This window comes from Podarcis pityusensis (genome assembly GCF_964106645.2).
Source record: "Podarcis pityusensis genome assembly, chromosome: 8".
NCBI classification, from domain to species: domain Eukaryota; kingdom Metazoa; phylum Chordata; class Lepidosauria; order Squamata; family Lacertidae; genus Podarcis; species Podarcis pityusensis.
The window spans coordinates 35442086-35461371 of NC_138033.1; the positions used below are offsets into that span (position 1 = coordinate 35442086).

The window sequence follows — 19286 nt, forward strand, 5'->3', positions numbered from 1 at the left end:
CAAGAGAACATGCAAATCAGCTGTGGGTTAATTTAGACTGCAAACGAGAGTGAGTGCTGGGGCGTTAGCTCTTAAGCGCTGTTCGAAGACTAATTGGACGAACTGTTGTCTCCCTGGAGGCTTTGCAGAAGCAGGAGTCCTTTCCAGGAAAGGAAGGTTGCATCAAAGGGTTGAAAGGGGGTGGGGAGGGGAGCCAGGTGGGAGAATGATCTCATTGATAAATTGGAGGAGAGCATCAAGGGGAACTCTTCAAATTGCAGCCATCCGTTTCTCAGCAGCTTACCTGTCAGCCGCGGGCTGCGGATGAGAGGGTGGGAGGGGGGAAGGAATGTCGTGCCTGATCAGCAGAGAACAGTGATGGATGCTACAGAGCCTGGAGGGTGGCTTTCGGTCACCCTCGCCCCATTTCTCTCTGTCATGTTCGCTGGAGGCAGGTTGGGAGGTTAAATGTGGGGGGAACTCAATCCTTTAACCCATGTGGTTAGGGCCTTGTCAAATGCACTGAGTCAGTTCCAACCCCGGGGTCCCTTGCAATCTCCCTGTGGATACTAGGGTGTGCCGATTCCCCAGTGCCCTTAAAAACATTCCCCCGGCACCACCGCCTTCAAGACAGCTGCAGCCGCTTCTGCAATCAGCTTGGCCCTGCCAGTGGTTGTGAAACAAAACATGACTAAAGGCAGGGGAAAGCTGCTTGATTTTTAGGTGATCATATTTCGCCCCACTTAACAGGGGGAACAAACGTGAGCAGGGCTTGTTTGCAGGTCCCAGCCTGGAATTCTGGGGTTGGCTCCAGAGACTGGCAGGCTTCAGCATTTTCCTGTGCCCCCGAGACTGGTAAAGGGCTCACAGACTCAGCATTGCTCATCAGCTGGGAAGAACCAGCTGAGGAAACTCCAAGGGAAGAAGGCTCAGAGCCCATGGGGGGGACAAGGACGAGTGGTCAGAGGGAGAGGAGGGAACAGAGTGAATTGGACAAGATGACGCTCAGGGACCCTTTGGCCTGATCTTGCAGGTTTTCTTACAGAGGCCAAAATGAGCTCCTGTCTTCTGAATTGCAGGGATCTCATTCCTTCCAAGTGCCCTGGGGGAAAAACAGGACAGCCTGTTTTTTCATGCAAGATCTCGGCAGCCATTTCGGGTGCCGTGATCTCGCACTGTGCTCTTACCCCAAAAAAGTGCTTTTTCCAGGGCTGCGAGAGATCTTGCCACCCCCCAAAGTGCTTTGGGGGTGGGAAAGACGAGAGTGAGATCTGGGTCAAGTGACTCACCGGGAGCACATCCCAGAAGACCCACGTCCCCAGTTTTGCCTTAGAAAAATTGGGAGGTATGGAATCTGTGGAGTTCTCAATAAGTTCTTTAAAAAAAATGGGTTAGGTAGAGCGAGGGGAGATACAGTAAATGATCAAAGAGTTGGAGCTCCTTCCCTCAAGAGGTTAGGCAGTAAAGGAGACTGGATAGACATTTACAAGAATGGAATGTTGCCAAGGAACTGGAAACACTGGACCAGCAGGAGTTGGAAGGTGAGTGGCAGAGGCCCCTTGCACTTGCTCTCCTCTTCCACTAGAGGGAGTGGAGGGCCTTGCGTGGGAATGATGAACAGCAAGAGGGAGAGAAAGGGGTCTCAAGGGCGCCACCCACTTCCTCAAGGAGATCTAGAAACATGGAAGGATGAGGGTCAGAGGGCCCATGGCATGCTAAGTGAAGCACCTTTAAGAAATACTTTCGTTTTATTGCCTTTAAAAAGTTTTTTAAAAAAATAAATAAATAAAATGCATGCATGTTTCTCTAGCAATAAAACACTGGGTTGCCTGCCAGACAAATCGATTCTGCTCGATCCAAAGAGCTTTTGAGGAGGCAGCTGAGCTCTAAAAGAAAGAAAGGAAAGAAAGCGATGATTTTTATCTCCTCCTTTTTATTGGGGAGGTTGGCATTAAATCATACGAGAATAATGGAGCCTTCCCTCCCCCTCCCTCGCCAAGCCCACCACCCTCTTTCCTTAAATAATTCATGCCTTTTTCCAGTAAAAAGCAACTGGAGTCAGAGGCTGCCACACCTAGAGAATTATCGGAGCGGCGTCCTTGCGAGCTCCTGCGTGGCTTCAGATGGGAAATCCAGCACATAAATTTCCATGGGTGGAATTTAATGCTGGGATGATCAGGGAGCTGACAGTGCTGAGAATGCCTCACTGGCGAGGCTGAAGGGTAACAAGGCCCCCTAGGAAGGGAGCAGAGGGGCTGAGACGCTGCTCTGCTGTCTAGGAACCGGCGACAGTCTCTGGGAGCTATGGGCTCCTCCAAAACCAGTCCCAGCAATTGCTCATAGCAGCAAACGTTTTCTGCGTTCCCACCAAATCAGAGCCTTGGGACCTCTCTTCAGTGTCATGAGTCTGCCTGCCTCTTAGCTCCCAAGCCAGGCTCAAGGCCTTTCTGTTGACATGAAAAGCCCTAAGCAGTTTGAAACTGGGATACCCAATACAGGGAGTGTCTCCCCAAGTGCAGACCAGACTGAGGTTTAAAATCCGCTGGTTGTTAGTGGGCCTTCTCAGTGGTAGCACCACCACTGGCCCCTTAGGAATGCCCTCCTCTGGGTGGTTCGAGGGGCAGAGGCAGAGTTTTAAATGCGTCTTAAAGACCTCTATGTTTCCTTCAAGACTCTTGATTCCTATTTTTAAAACTCTACTGTCATGCAATTTGACCTAGGTTATAAAGCAGGCACGGGGGCCCTCTGGCCTGTGGGCAAATTAGAACTCACCAAGCTTCTAATCTGGCCCACAAGGCTGTTTCCCAGCCCCACGGCCATGGTTACCTGTCACTCATCCGATACCATGTGTGGGGCAGGTGAATCCACAGCTGCAAAGGCACAAGCCTATACCCTCGTCTACAACAGCCAGGTTTGGGGATCTCCACAGGCTGCTGCCAGGCAGGATCCTGCACATTCAGTGTCTGGAACAGGAAATTCCACAACGGCAGAGGGTGGCAGGACTGGCTAGAGGGGCACATCTACCCAATCCAACACCAGACCAGCACAAAGAGGTTTTGGATTACAGCCGAAGACAGAGGGAAGGCAACTTGCCCAGAGCTACCCAGTGAATTCATGTCAGAGGCAGGATTCGAACAAGGGGCTCCCTGATTCATAACTCACCACACTACACCAGAAAACCAAGCCTTTCGTGAACCTCCCCAGATTCACTGTATATACACAGGTGCTGCACCTAATGTGTCCTCAATACCCACTTGTTAACACCCGTCTTTCCTCCACCACTGTCCCATCTGTCTAAAAAGGACATCTGGGTAATTGCTTCTCTCTTTGGTTTACAACCTACTACACCACCAGTATTAAACAGCCATGATTTGTAGCAGAAGGGGAGTTTTTGAAGGGGGAAGGAGGGCGCAGGATTAGCAACAATTCTAACAGAGAGGTTTTCTTTCCCTATTGTGTTGTAAAATGGGAAGGGTCAGTTCTCTTCTACGCAGACACAAGAATAAGAACTGTACAAATATAAACAATTCTCACATAAAGCCCTAATTACGTGAGACAACTAATTGCTGGTGGTGTTTATATTATTAGCGTATTATTGGACTACTGAATACGGGGGTGTTAGATGTCTAAGTTCAGCCCGCAGGCCCCCGTGTCTGCCTTCCCACTCCTTGATAAAAGCTTCCAGACAATAATGTGCTGTTGGTTAAGCACCCTGAATCTGAAAAGGGTTTCGAGTGAACTTTGCTTGCTTTAATCAAAAGTCTATTAAGTGCTGCTTGGAGCCACTGAGGGACGGTCTGTCCAGATCTGCCTTTATCAGCATGTAACACCCACTTAGTTGGATGAAGTTTAAACATGAAGCAGTAGCTGGGGGTGGGGGAATAGATTTATTTATATCTCATAGACCTTAATGGGAAAGGTTAGTTTCTTGCTGAATATCTAAGCTAAAACAAAAGGAAGGGTTGGAAATTGATGAATTATTCAGTCTCCTCCACAGCCTTCCCCAGCCTCTGAATGCCTCTGACCACAGTTTGCTGGGAATCGCAGGAGGAGAGAGTTGCTCTCGCGCTTGGGTCCTACTTGCAGGTGTCCCATTGGGGCACCTGGTTGGCCACTGTGCAAACAGGATTCTGGGCTAGGTGGGCCTGATCCAGCAGGCTCGACTTGTGTTCTTAACCTGCTGCCCTCCAGATATTTTGGACTGCAGCTTCCATCTGCCGGCATGGGAGCTGATCTGCACATGCAGGAAAAAGAAGTCAAACGTGCGCTACCACTTCAGGCTGCAGGGGGTGAGGGGGCAAGGCTCACATATTTCTACATTATGTACAGTGTTCTTTTATATTTAAAAAATGCCCTGCAAATCAAAAATGAGCACAACAGGAATGGTTCTCTCCTGGCCTTTTGCCAGCTATACTGTTTTGCTACTTGCAGAGGATTTTTAACGGGGGAGCATTAAAAAGGTGATTCCTGTACTTGTAGTTCAAAGCGATGCAATCTGTTGTTCTATATTTCAAATGTTCTGCCACTCCATTCATTGTATAGGGCAGACCAAGCTTGATTCCCTGGGAGCTTAAAAAAAGGTACTTGTTGGACCAGTTATAGTTCAAACCTCCTTGAATCAAGCTTTTGAGTTACACAGAATTCCTCTTTGGGAACGTACCTTAAATTCAGAACAAAGATGATGTTACATGCCTATGTCGTCCTGCACTTGTGTGTATACTGTGGAACAGAGAAGCATGCACAGAGGGCTCCCCCTGGGAGCGTATACCATGAACATGGTTGCAGCATAGCACCAGTGCAAGGGGTGCATGGCCCAATAGCCCATATAGGGCTATCTTCAAACATTCCTGTTTACCCCAGCATTTGATAGCTGAAATATGCTGTCGCTCTTCTGTTTTATTGACTGTATCACATTGAAGGCCACTGGGTGATGGGAATGAAGGACACAAATGCAACACGACCACCAGTAATAATAATAATCATTGTTTAATAATAATAGCCAAAAATATCATTTCTCCTGGGACAGGCTTCGCCGTCAACAGAACATCCCCCTTTTTGGGAAGATTCGCGGTTCACGCTTTGGCCCTGACAACCCTGGTGATGGCAACAGTGACCTGGATGAAGACGAAGACCTGCAGATCCAAGTTCCTTAGCAGCTGCCACTGGAGAGACACTCCAGGCTGTGACAGAGACACCAGGTGCTGGTGGAGCTGGGCATGGCCTGTGGGCTTAGGACAAGTGACTGGAGCAGCAGAACGGTCTTTGGCCTCTTCTTTTGCCAACCCCAGGGAGAACAAATGCGAAGCTGTGAGGAAGACTTTGGGAAAGGGGAAGCCAGGCCTCCTTGTTCTGGTCTCCACAGCAAGAAGGTTTGGTGACTAGGATGGGGGCTAAATTGAGGCCCTGGGGAGATTTCATGGAGGGAGTTGCTAAACTTTATGGAAGGCTCCCTTTCTCTACAGCTCCAGTCCATAAAACATCGCTGATACTTTAAAAAAAGCAAGAATCATCTAGACCTGAGGGATAGCTCAGTCAGTAGAGCATGAGACTCTTAATCTCAGGGCTGTGGGTTCAAGCCCCACATTGGGCAAAAGAATCCTTCATTGCAGAGGATTGGACTAGATTTTTGTTCAAACCCTTCCATTGCTCTGGCCTTAATTCCTGTCCAGCTAATGCCTCTCCACAGCTGACCGACACAGTTTCCGCAAACACAGCACTCCTCTGGAAGTTAACCACAATACCTCTGACCTCAATCCAGATAGATGGAGATAATGAGTGATACAGAGCGGGGAATCAACACATTGGAAGGGGGAATCTCGTTGTTGAAATTTCTGAGGTTCATCCGCCAAAGTGGTTCTTCCATGTCTCAGGAGCTGAACTGATGATTGAATAAAAGATCTAGTGGGAATGTGATGGAAGAGACCGATGGTATAGGGAGAGATACCCCTGAAGATGTATCTCATCCTCTCAGACTGCCCAGTGTGTGTGTGTGTGTGTGTGTGTGTGTGTGTGTGTGTGTGTGTTTATGTATTTGTATATGATTTGTATTATAAAACTTGAGATAGCCATGGAATCCCAGCCAGCATTGCAATTATTGGTCTCGCTCCCATGCCATCCCGGTGTCACAAAAAGAAACAGCAAGAAGCTGGAAGGTCCCCAGTCCAAATTTACAACAACCTCTACCAGAAAGCTGCAGGCTTCCAATCCTCTTGTTCTATGCAACAACTACAATATGGAGATGATCACGCTCACATGCCGTTTGGGGTTACAAGGATTGCAAGATGATATATATGGAGGGCTTTTTAGGACTTGAAAGCTCTATATGGAGGCTAATTAATATTAGTATTGCAGTAACAGCCCCCTCACCCTATTTCTGAGTAGTTCCTGCCTAATGCCCTCTGCCAGTTCATGTGCATTCTGCTCCTAGGTATGTGGAGTTAAACGATGCAACTTGCTCCCACAGGAGATGCAGTGATGGCCACCAACTTGGTTGGCTTTAAAAGAGGATTAGACAGATTGGTGGAGGAGATGGCTATCAATGGCTATTAGCCACCATGGCTACTATGGTTGGATGCACCATGCCTCCACAGTTGGATGCAGCAATACTTCTGAATGCCAGTTACTGGGAACCACAGGAGGGGAGTGGGCTCATGTGCTCAGGTTCCCGCTTTCAAGTTTACCACTCAGGCATCTGGTTGGCCACTGTGAGAACAAGACTAGATGACCCGATAAAGCAGGCACTTCTTGTGCTTTTATGAGTTCAAATCGTGAGAAGGTTGCTTATAAAAGGTAGCACAGCCCAACTGAAGACCATCCATCAGTCATGTGTGATGGTCAATGAGATGCTTGACAACCCACCTGTTTGTGTATCAGAACCAGGAGTACATGGAGCCCCTGGTGGGTGGCCACACATGGGCTGATGGGATGCCCTCGGCCTGGTAACTCACAGGTTCTGCAGGCCCCTTGCCATAGCATTGTGGACTGCAATAATGGGGGAGCCTGCTCACCCCCCACCTGCTGAAATTTTGCCTTCTCTGCAATTCTTAAAGGGGTGGGGATCATCTCAGCTTCTAGGCCCAGAGATCTGCTGGATAGTAATGCCTTCATGGAATTTGACATCTGGTGTCAAATTTCCCATGTAACTCCATCTGTTCCCCCACCCACCCTTTAAACAAACTCTTGGGGCTGCGTTTGGCAAACTCAGGGCAGAAAAGGACTGAGGGGGACTTGTGGGACTGGGCTTTTCCTGTATGGGTCCCATTTCTTGGCTCCCTCCTTCCCAGCCTGTAAATCTCTGGACCCTCCCTGTGTTCCCTCATCCCATGCTCGAGAATTCCAAATACTTTGTGGTTGCAATGCTGACTCTTGGAATCCAACGATCAAGTGCATGGAACTGCCCGTGGTTTGCATTAGGAATTCAGGCTGGTGGATTTGGGTTTCTAAATCGGACATCCTTAATGCAGAATTTGGTTTTGTTTGGTGCAGAGTGTGAGTGGCCCTTCATTTAACTGAGCTGATCCCGATGTGATGAGAGGGGGCCGGGCGAGGCTCAGGGGGCCACAGCTGCCTCTGACAGGTATCATTTACAAACAGCACGGCAACCGTTCAGTCAACCTTTTGTAATAATAAAACAGAGTTTATACTAAATGCCTGCACGAGGTGTAGTTCAGTGGGAGAGTTGGATATTGGAGAATAAAAGGGTGTGTGTGTGTGCATGTGTTGCCATCTCTCAAAGCAGGGTTCCCAGCAACTAGACCCCAGAACTTCCATGGAGCCCCAGGACTATGTTTTTTTCACAAGGAGGCTGGACTATGTCCCTCTATGGCGTCATTTGGCTGCTGTAGCCTGCCAAACAAGCCTCTCTGCCTGACTCAATGCTGTCAGCCAACCTTGAGGACCAATTATGAGGCACCACCAGACCTCATAAAGCCCCAGCCTTGGAGTTTGCTCTGCAACTCTGAGCAATTTGCCCTAATGGAGGGGACCACTTCAGGTCATTGGCACATGCAACCTAATCCTTGCCCTTTCTCGTCTTGACACATTAGGAAGAACTTTCTGACAATAAGAGCTGTTTGACAGTGGAGCGGACTCCATTGGGAGATGGTGGACTCTCCTTCACTGGAGGTTTTTAAGCAGAGCTTGTATGGCCATTTGTCAGGGATGTTTCAGCTGTGATTCCTGCACTGCACGGGGTTGGTCCAGATGACCTGGGGTCCCTTCCAGCGCTACAATTCTATGATCCCTCTCTAGGTGTGGTATTTAGTTAAGCATCTGGGGCAGCAGAAGCTGTAGAATGGAGAAGGTCAGCCGTTCACCCCATTTTGCTTCATCTAGCAAGTATCTTCTTCTTCCCAGTCGAACATCATCTCCTGCACCCCTTGGACAGAGAGGTCTCTGATGAAGAAAGAGCATTTGGGTGCCCTCTGCCATCACCTAGCAGCGCCGTTCTGAGATCTGCTTTTTTGGGGGGGGAAACAGGGGTCTCCATTTGGCAGCCTTTCGATCAATGTTCTGACAAAATCAAATCCCCTCTTTCTCCCCCACCCCCACCCCCTGCACTTCTGTGTGTGCACAAAGGATCTTTTCCATGAGTTGCTCCATGAATAAAACATCATTGCTTGCAATTACCAGGCTCACCGAAGCTCGTTTGGCTTTACGGCTAATATGGTTCTTGGAGATGAGCCTAAAACAATGGTTAAAAATTAAGCAATAATGGCCCGTGATAACAGTTTTATAGCAAATGTGAGGTTTATATTTCCATCATTGCCGAGTGATGTAATTGGCGTGAGCTCACTTCCTCCACACACAGAGACACACAGTCGCTCAGAGGCTCCCACCAATCATGCAGGAAACCTAACAGGGTGGAAAAATAACAGAGTCTTGCGGCACCTTAAAAGATGAACAAATTTATTACGGCAGAAGCTTTCAAAGGCTAGTCCTCCATGGGAGTTTGCTCCGTCCCAACATAGTGCCTTGCCAAGAAGGGGCACTTTAAGGGAGTGGAACGGGATGCTGACATCTACACTGGACCCTGCATCTCCTGTCCAAAATCCTGATTTAATGGTGATCAGGCCCTTGTAAAAGCACAGATGGGCCCTGAGGGAAATATTTACTTTCCCCTTAAGAGGATCCAAGGTTTGATTCACATAGTATAGTGGCAGGGCGGGAGTTGATTCTGTCTGATCAGACCCTGCATTGCAGGGGGGTGGACTAGATGAACCTTGGGATCCGAAAAATACTGCTGCTTTCCCCAGCGCTTCCAATATTGGACACCTTTAGCATGCTCAGGAATCAAAAGTTTTGTGTCTCTTTAGTAGGAAATGTGTGTGTTGTGCATTCTGCGATTTCCATTTTTGACACTGCTGGGAAGGAACCATTGCTTAATTTTGTTCTGCATGAACAGCACATGCTCTGCCAGTGAGTTACAGCTTGTGGGAGCTCCTGTTCCTGCCATGTTTGAACTGTCATATATAAAACCTTTGCCCACCTGCTTCTGATCACCCCCACCTGTAACAGCTGATAATGTAGAACCACACCTGTGACAGGCAGGTGGGCAGATCAGGCTGCCATTGCAGATGCATCTCAGAACAACTGCAGTCACACAAACCGGGTGGGCCACAGGGAGGCATTGCACATAGTGCAGTGGTGACAGTCCTAAGTAAGTTTTAAATAGGGGTGATGAGGCCTAGGGACAAATAAATGCTCATTAAATCCCACAATCAAGCAACATGGCTCCCCTAAAATAAAGAGACCCGTTTGCAGACTCAAGGTGGCGGCGGGACTCAGAGCTTAATTCTAAAATAAATAGGCTGTTAAGTTCCTTTCTGTTCAAAGGCTTTGGGAGGAAGAGAGAGAGAGATAAATACAGTGGTACCTCAGGTTACATATGCTTCAGGTTACATACGCTTCAGGTTACAGACTCCGCTAACCCAGAAATAGTACCTCGGGTTAAGAACTTTGCTTCAGGATGAGAACAGAAATTGTGCTCTGGCGGCGCAGCGGCAGCAGTGGGAGGCCCCATTAGCTAAAGTGGTGCTTCAAGTTAAGAACAGTTTCAGGTTAAGAACAGACCTCCAGAATGAATTAAGTACTTAACCTGAGGTACCACTGTAAGTGTTTCCTCACATTTTCTCTAACCTAAGATGTCCCAAAAGCTGAAACCTTTACTCATCAGGTAGTCACTTCATCCCCCTGATCATTTCGGTTGCCCTTTTCTGAACCCTTAAGTGTTGAGTGTTTGGAAATGAGGTAAAAAGCCTTGCTCCTTCCAGTGGTGGCTGGTGCCCATCAGGCCTGATAGGGCAGAAGGCAAGGAGATCGACAGTAGGTGGCGCCACAGCCAATGACAGGCAGACAACAACAGGTACAATCAGCTGATTCTAGATGTGTTGCCCGTCTCCTCCCTGCAAGTCCTACAAGAGCAATATTGAGACAAAGGAGGAGGAAACTGACAGACAGAGTTGCTTCCTGAACCAGCTGTATGTAAAAACATAGGCAGGTGGGTGCTGGCCGAGGGCACACTGAGGTTGGCAGGGCAGTGATCCATACGCCCTCCGAGACCAGCCTCCACTGGTTCCTTCCTGACGAAAGGATAGTCAAGATGAAAGCAGGAGGTTTTATGGGTCCGCAGAGGGAGAGCAAAGCAATCCTTACTTGGCAGGCTCATTTCAAACCCATTTTGCCTGGAAGGAGGAGGTCTCCTCATGTTTATGCCATGCAAAAGTGACAGAGAGGAAGAGAGAGCCACAGAGCCCTTCTCGAACCAAGGGCCGAGAGGAAGCAGGGAATGCAACAGTATTAAAAATTGATATTTCAATGAGATAATTCTGCTTGCTCTGGCTTTTAATTGATTGCCTAAAAGGAAGCACCCTTGCTTGTTGTTCTTTTTTATAATACAAAAAAATTGTGGCAAACATTAATAAATTTTATAGCCAAGTAAATCAAGCCCGGAGTGGATGAGGTGTCCCCACAAATCATAAGCACCAGCTCAGACAGCTGCACAGAGCAAGGTTGGGAGGACAGTTTTCATGAGGTAAGCTGGTCTTGGGAAGGATGGGGCTCAGATTCCTTGTCCGTTTGCTGTGGAAGCGATTCCACAGATGAGGAAGGGCCATAGCTCAGCAGCGGAGGAGGTCTTCTTCACAGAGGAGATCCGAGGTCTAATCACCAGTGAAGCAATGAGCTTAGCAGCCATTTTGACCTCCATTGCAGGAGTAGCAGAGAGTTCAGTAAAGTTTGCACCTCAGGCTCATGTTCTGGCTTCAGGCACCAGGCCCACTGGCAGACCAACTCTGTGTTACAAAGATGCCTGCAAACATGACATGAACACTGGCAACATCCATCCTGCCACATGGGAATCCCTTGCAGACGACGACAGCACCTGGAGACAGTCAGGTGGCGTAGCTACAGCAGTGACCAGAAGCAAAATGAGCACTGGGAGGAGCGCAGAAAGAAGAAACGCCCTGCTGCATCTACAACAGCATAACCGGACGTCTTTACCTGCCCCACCTATAATAAAACATGTCTTTCCCATATCGGTCTCTACGGCAACAGCTGTACAGGCGCTATAACGCTCTAACAGTTTGACTTCACCCCCAAAGGCGCACTCCTCCATTGTCTCCCGAAACAGATGCCAACCATTTGTGCCTTGCAGTATTTTGCAAAAATTACAGGTATGGTTCCTTATGACTCTATGCCTGTGTGCGTGCGTGTGTGTGTGCGCGCATGCACACACACACACAGTATAAAAAATACAGGCAATACCCATAAACATGACTACACCTCCAGGTTTCCATGGGCACGGCTATGTTTGTTTGCACATGGTAGCCAGTGTAAACATGGCAACTGAGAGTGAGGTCTCAGCAGACACCTGTGGCAACAGCAGATAGATATGCAGTATGTGTGCCCCCCACTGCCAACAAGTTAGTGGGTGGGGCTAGCCTGATGGTCACTTTAAATCAGGTGTGGACAACCCTTGGCCCTCCAGATGTTGCTGAACTACAGTTGCCACCATTCCTATCCATTGGCCATACTTTCTGGGGCTGATTTATTGGGATGCTTTACATCGTAGGTGCAAATGGGAGGCAGCTGAAATTTAAGTAAAGTTTTCTGCTGCGCATGTGACCATGCTTTCAAACAAGGTCCATGGGGCCAATGGGGCCCAGTGGGCCTCCCCATTGGGCTGGCGAGGCTGCCTTGGTCAAGCCACAGCCATCCACCCTACACCTAACGTTGCATATGATGCCAGGCATGGGGCAGATAAAGGAGGGCGGGGGGAGGAGGGCTTTTCTATCTGAAAATAGAGATGGTAGAATCTACCATCAGTAATTGGGGGGGGGGGGTTGTAACTGAACAACTGCATTTGCTGATGGCTTTTTAGTGCTCTTGTCACTCTGTGTATATTACTGTTTTCCAATATGATGCTTGACTCAATTGTCTCCCTTTAAGGGCAATATCTAATGTCAGTCACACTCAGTCTCAATGAGCAACAGTAACTTAAGCCCATTGACTACAGTGGACCTACTGCCTTATGACTTAGATGGAGACCACTCTGAGCCTTTCAACATTTCAATGCCAAGCGGGGTTTCCTTCTCTCCTCCTCCATTTTCCTGTATATCACATACAGGATGGTGTGAGAGGCCTCAGTTTCCGAGAACATACAGAGGGGATGCCACACCTACGAACTATGTCCAAAGGCTACCATTTGATAGCGGCCTTTCCCCATTCCTCGGGCACATAATTCTGGGTGGGGAATCTATTCTCTGTGCTGTGCTGAAAAATTATCTTACAGTGGTTTTTGTCTTTTGGCCATTTGCCAACAGATAATAAGAAAATAAATGGCAATCTAAAGTTATTAACAAAGAGGAAACATTTTAGTGAAATTCTGATGGGTTTTTGTTGGCACTCACCTTGCTTTTGTGCTGCCAAAGAGGGGTGTTTGTGAACATTCCTTTCTTTCATTCTGAAATTCATCCCACCAGCGCTGTGGGCTCTGTAGCCTTCCTGGCTGCCTACACTTCAGTTAAAGTCCAGGGTAAGATGAAAGCCAGTCTGGTGTAGCGGTTAGAGTGTTAGACTGGGGGACGAGGGTATGAATCCCCACTCGGCCATGAAGCTCACTGGGTGACTTTGGGGAGTCAGCCACTGACTCTCAACCTAACCTACCTCCCAGGTAGCCACTAGGCTATGCCCCTCCCCCAGGAGTGTATCTCAACAGATAAACTGCCTTTTTAAAAAAGAAGACATTAAGTATAACAGCCACCCTACTTGCAAGTTTACTCTGGGGCAAAGCAGTCCATTCCAGAGCTGCCAATGGGCTGCCCCCGAATCTAGATGCTGGACAGCATGCGAGGGGTTAAGGGGAGAAATGCTTAGCCCAGTCTGCCTGTCACTCATTCTGGCCAGGCCTGTTTCTTTTCTCCCTGCACCCCCATCTGTCTGCATTAAAGTGACAGGCTCTTTCAAGCCTGGGAGTCTGACACACCCCCTCCCCAATGAGCTGGGGGAAGTAGTCAACCCTCCAATGGAGCCTGGCTTGATGTTTCTGTTGAAGGCCTTGCCCTTGATCCTATGCCCCCTTTTGCTTTGCTTCCTCTGCAGCAGCATTCCCTAACATGGTGACCCCCCCCCCAGAGGTTTTGGCCTACATAGCCAGCATGGTGTTGTGTAGAACCCATGTGGTGTAGTGGTTAGAGGGTCTGACTAAAACCTGGGAGAGGAGGGTTCAAATCCCTGCTGAGGCATGGAGCTCTCTGGGTGGCACTTGGGCCAGTCACAGTCTCTCAACCTAAGCTGCCTTGCAGGGCAGTGGTGAGGATAAATTGGGTAGAACCAAGCACGCCACCTTGAGTTCCTTGGAGGAAAGGAGAAATGCAACAAATAAATGAATACAACTCCCATCAGGCCCAGCCAGCATGACAATGTAATAAAGATTATTTCATGTTTAAAGGGAAGACATATAAAGATCCTGAAAGCAAATGAATGCTACATGTTGTAAAGGTAAACAAAAAAAAAGGTAAAGGACCCCTGGACGGTTAAGTCCACTCCAAGGCGACTTTGGGGTTGCGGCACTCATCTCCCTTTTCAGGCCCAGGAAGCTGCCGTTTGTCCACAGGCAGCTTTCTGGGTCATGTGGCCAGCATGACTAAACCACATCTACCTTCCTGTCACAGCGGTACCTATTCTTAACACGTTCAAGCGGTACTTGCACTGGCATGCTTTCGAACTGCTAGGTTTACAGGAGCTGGGACAGAGCTACGGGAGCTCACCCCGTCACTGGGATTCAAACCGCCGACCTTCTGATAGGCAAGCCCAAGGGGGTCAGTGGTTTAGACCAGTTGTACAGCCAGCCCATAAACCAATCTGGAAAAATCCTCAATAAACAGGTCTTTCGGAGAAGCCCAGAGTAAACAGTTGCATGATTTCCAAAATGGTGGATTTGCCTCACGCTGCCTTAGGGTATGGTTGCTGGCCAGGACACAGAACTACTTCTTCTTCTTCTTCTTCTTCTTCTTCTTCTTCTTCTTCTTCTTCTTCTTCATAAACACCACCAAAAATCCCTTGTGAAAGCCTTCAAGACGAAGCTGTGTGTGAGGTCCTCCTTCCTCTGCTTCCTATTGAAAAGGTTTTCCAGGATGTCACAAGCTGTTGGTGCTTTTCCTTTTGGTTCCTTACAGGATGTTGCCAGAAATAAATGTTTCAGGAAGCATCTCCATGCTTAGTAGGGAGCCTGGGGAAGGGGAGGGGTCACCAAAAAAACCAAAAACAAAACAGGCTTCCCAAGTTTCTGTCCCTGAGAGAGCTCTTCTGCTGTTAAGGCCTGCATAGAAGAGTTTTACAAAGTTAAGGCTTCCTTATCAGTGGCCACAGAAGATACCACAAGAAACTGGCGATATTATAAAATTAAACTTATTTTAAATTTTTTAGTGCTCAAGACATAGTGGGTTTGCAATGCACAGTCAAGATACCAACAAATGATAATCTCGGCAGATCCTCCCCTTCTTATATATTTGCAGCCATCCACTTTTCCATGTTCCAGAAATGACGTAATTAAAGCTGTACAAGAAACCGCAGGATGCTGCGATATCAAAGAGAAAGCAGAATAAAGAGTAACAATTAAAAAGAGGGATTGAAGGAGAGAACGTCTGGTCGGCGTGAAATGGTAGAGGAGTCAAATTTCAGTCAGCCGTCCCAAAACCATTCCAGAAACAATTCCATATACTACAACAGAGGTCAACCAGACTCCATTTTTAAAATGGATTCTCTACTGTTTGGCTACTAAACATCAAACAAACAAACAAAACCCCAAACCTCTATTAAAGGTACAGGAGTAGCCTCAGGCCCTGGGTCTGGCAGCCCTAATTAAAGGCGGTGGGGAAAGCAAGTTCTTGGCAACTTGTGATTTCACCAGCATGGCGTAGTGGTTGAGAGCACATATTCCTTCATGGGCAAACTTCTGGAAGCTGCATGTCAGTGGTAGGTGGGGCTTGAGTTAAAAGTGGGTGGGGCGATATTTATTTATTTATTGCACTGCACACATTATTCTGTATGACTTTTATCTGTGTACAGCTGGGTACACATTGGACACGCAAAACCCAGAGGGTTAATACACACTCATTCAGCATGATTTTATCATCCATCAAGATGCATTATCACAGCTCAAGGACACAGCCCAGCCATGCAAAAGCACTTCGAAAGGACACCAAGCAGGACAAGTTACTGGGTGTCTAGTCTGGGAATAGGGACGTGGGTAGCGCTGTGGTCTAAACCACAGAGCCTAGGGCTTGCCGATCAGAAGGTCGGCGGTTCGAATCCCCGAGATGGGGTGAGCTCCTGTTGCTCGGTCCCTGCTCCTGCCAACCTAGCAGTTTGAAAGCACGTCAAAGTGCAAGTAGATAAATAGGTACCACTCCAGCGGGAAGGTAAACGGCGTTTCCATGCGCCAGAAGTGGCTTAGTCATGCTGGCCACATGACCCAGAAGCTGTACGCTGGCTCCCTCGGCCAATAAAGCGAGATGAGCGCCGCAACCCCAGAGTCGTCTGCAACTGAACCTAATGGTCAGGGGAATCTAATAGTCATAGAAGCCTGGATAGCTTCGTTTGGACTCTGGAACAGAAGATCCTCTATACTTGTGTTAGAAAACTGATTCAAAACTGGTCATGGACATGAAGCTCACTGGGTGACCTCAGGCCACTTAATATCTCTCAGTCTAACCTACTCTGCAGGGTTGTTGTGAGGATAGAATGGGTGGAGACAAAACCATGTATGCTGCCCTTAGCTTATTTATACTTAATAAACGAAGTAGCTGGTTTAGGAGAGGTTTTGACTAGAGAGAGCAGAGTGTCTTGACAGATTGTGACAGGTCGGGGCCACAGCCTGCTAGATTTTGATGTGTCTCCCCACCCTGGTGAATCAAGGTGTGTGGGGAGGGGATTAACAAACGAAATAACTCCACAGCTCAAATACCTGATTAAGCAAAATATCTTAAAGCAGATAAAATATCCAGGTATTTAACCAACCCTGGACCAGCATATGCAAACTGGAGGTCTAAAGGGGCTGGTGCTGACACAGCATCCTCTTCCACTTTCTTTTCAAGATAAGTTTTCTAGTGGAGAGACGGAGGCCAAGCAGGTATGTCCTTACTGATAAGCAGGTAGGGTTTCGATGTGTCCTCTTTTTCCAGGACACATCCTCTTTTTCAGGGTAACGTTGAGACAAATTGCATTTATTTGCTTTGAATAGCCATCATAGTGTCCTCTTTATTGCTCTTCAAAATATGGTATGTTGCCTTGTGGGTGCTTGTATTGTCCTTATTTTTTATTGTGAAATCGCTTTCAGATGCTTCAAAGGAAGGGGTCCATAAACAAATGTATGCATGAAGCAAAACAGTGCTGATTCCCAAATGCATGTGCTTACATGGAGGTAGAAGCAAATTCAACGCCAACTCTCCCAACTGTGATTTCACTGAGTTTAAAATGTGAAGCTGCACATGATCAGAGCTTACCCCTCCCATATCTTGATTGCCAAACCGATTTTTAAAATTATTATTATTTTGCCTTAACATACCAGCAAGGCGAGAGCGGTTGTAGCACACGGCACAACAGTTGGAAGGTGGGTGTGGAGACGAAGCAGAAGAACGTTTAGCGGGGGCTTTGCCAATGAAGTCCTCCCCGTGGTCGTCTCAAAGCCGGTATCTCTCTGTGTGTGGTTAATAAGGCCAGGAGATTCAGGGCCTAAAATGACCGGACCCTGGGCCAATTTCTGCAAGCTGCGCAGCCCGTGCAGCGTTGCAAAGCCTCGTGGGATGGTGCAAGAGGCCCTTCCCGCGATGCCCCTGCCAGCCCCCTCCCTGATGTCCCCGGACTGCTCCCTGTTCAGAGAATCCTGCCCGAGCTCGGCTGGGCACCCCCTTCCCCGCTGTGGGTGCCCAGGGCAAGCGCCCCCCCCTTCCTCCTTCCCTCTCCTTTGGCGCAGGCTTTGGAGAGCACAGGAGGCGCGGCGAGGCCAGGCGAGGGGCCCTCCCTTCTCCTCCGGGGCTGAGTCTCGACGTGTCTGGGACAGATTAGAGGCGAGCTGCGGAGCCGGGCGAGGCGGCGGCGGCTGCAGGCGGCGAAGCAGCAGCGAGCGCACGCGCTGGCGCCGGGCTCGGCCGCTGCCCGCGCCCCTGAGCCAGGCCGGGCTTGCCACGCAGCGCGGGAGGAGGAGAGGCGCCCCGACTGCGCGCTCCGACGCCAGGGCGCACCACTGCGGGGACGCACTCCCGGAGCAGGGGCGCAGGTAAGCGCGGAGCTGCGGCTGGCCAGCCTTTTTCCCCGCAAGGAAAGGTGAGGAGGGGGCCCGGGGTCTCCTCCCCGTCGCCGTCTTGCCCCCTCTCCAAAGGATGCTCCTCGGAGTCTTCACGGAAAGGTGGGGTGCTGTTTTCTTGAGGGTGCATCCCGCCCTCGCAGCCCGGATCCGGGACCTTCTAGCTCAGCTGCAAGCGATCGGAGGGATCGGTGATCCCCGAAGGGCTGGCAGGAGAGCCCCTCTTCCTGGAAACCGCGCGCATGGATGCGCGTAATTCTCAGAAATCCTCCGTGCCGTGCGCTCTGTGTGTGTTTTGACAGGACTATAAAAAACTGGTCACCCCCAGCCGCAAAACATAACATGCACCCCACCTCTCCATGCCTTGTTTTTCTATCTTCTGTAACCCTTGATTCCTCCAAGGAGATCAGAGCGACAGTCTAGCTTCAGAACAGCCCTGTGAGGTGGGCCAGGCAATGCCATGAATACCCAGCATGGTTCCCGCCCCCGCCCCCCGCGTAGACAATGTCACTTTCCGAGTCCTATCATTTGTGAAATGGGTATCCTGGCAACTTTAGTAGCATTGTTTGTTTCTTATTTCATTTATTTGAAAGCATTTCTAAACTGCTTGATTTTTTTTTATGAAACCTTGTAAGTGGTGTACAGAATGCAATATAAAAACAATATACAGCTCTTTTTTAAAAACAATAAAGTATGATAAAAAAACAGCTGGGGGAAATAAGAATTCAGGATTAGCTTATGGGTTTGGAGAAGGCTGGGCAAAAATGTCTTTTTACAAGCTGTCTGAAGACATTTGAGGTGTAGAGTTTTGACACTTGAAATATGTATTGTTAGGAGCCACTTTATTTTTGTGATTGTTGTTTTAAACTGTTTTTGAAATTGTGTTGTAACCTGCCCTGGGACCTTACGATGCAGGGCAGGTAATAACCATAATCACAACACCAAGAGTAATGTATGGAAGTGGGAAGGGGCAATGGCATTAAAGGCTGTTTTTGAGCCATTGGTGTGATAATTTGTAGGGTGCGGTTCTATGAGTGAACTTTCCCCAGGTGATCTAAGTGATTTTACAGGTCTACAGAGGTACATACAGTGGTACCTCGGGTTACATACGCTTCAGGTTACAGACTCCACTAACCCAGAAATAGTGCTTCAGGTTAAGAACTTTGCTTCAGGATGAGAACAGAAATCTTGCTCCGACGGCACGGCAGCAGCAGGAGGCCCCATTAGCTAAAGTGGTGCTTCAGGTTAAGAACAGTTTCAGGTTAAGAACAGACCTCCGGAACGAATTAAGTACTTAACCCGAGGTACCACTGTACCGTCTTTCCTTGTTGCAGAGGGGTGAAATAGGCCACTTTGCTGAACTAGGGACACAACGTAGATCCCCAAAGGGATCAAGTAACAATAAATGAACAGGAGTTAGGAAATAATGCTGAACAACATAGTGTTTTCTTTTCAGTATGGAATAAATATGTTTTCAAGGTGGGCAGATGAACAGCCAAGTATC

The 19286-nt window shown here is 48.5% G+C and overlaps 2 protein-coding genes and 1 long non-coding RNA gene across 5 annotated transcripts in view; 2 read left to right on the top strand and 1 right to left on the bottom strand.

Moving 5' to 3' along the window:
• CCDC102A (coiled-coil domain containing 102A) overlaps window positions 1-7626 on the top strand; it is a 38784-nt gene extending 31158 nt beyond the window's left edge. The window contains exon 9 of the mRNA XM_081017028.1: window positions 5006-7626. Within this exon, the coding sequence (XP_080873154.1) occupies window positions 5006-5132 (127 nt within the window). The 3' untranslated portion in view covers window positions 5133-7626. The remainder of the gene's footprint in view (window positions 1-5005) is intronic.
• A 6256-nt stretch (window positions 7627-13882) lies between these two features.
• LOC308483350 lies at window positions 13883-18218 on the bottom strand. The gene is made up of 2 exons (XR_013989645.1): window positions 18136-18218; window positions 13883-15055 (listed from the first exon to the last, which is right to left on the bottom strand). It is a non-coding gene; the product is annotated as an uncharacterized lncRNA (long non-coding RNA).
• Window positions 17622-19286, top strand: part of DOK4 (docking protein 4) — a 59592-nt gene continuing 57927 nt past the window's right edge. For 2 of the 3 annotated variants that reach the window (XM_081017061.1, XM_081017062.1), the window contains exon 1: window positions 17623-17755. The gene's annotated coding sequence lies outside the window, so the exon portion shown is untranslated. Of the gene's footprint in view, window positions 17756-19286 lie in introns of all 3 variants that reach the window. The other variant, XM_081017063.1, reaches the window with a different exon arrangement.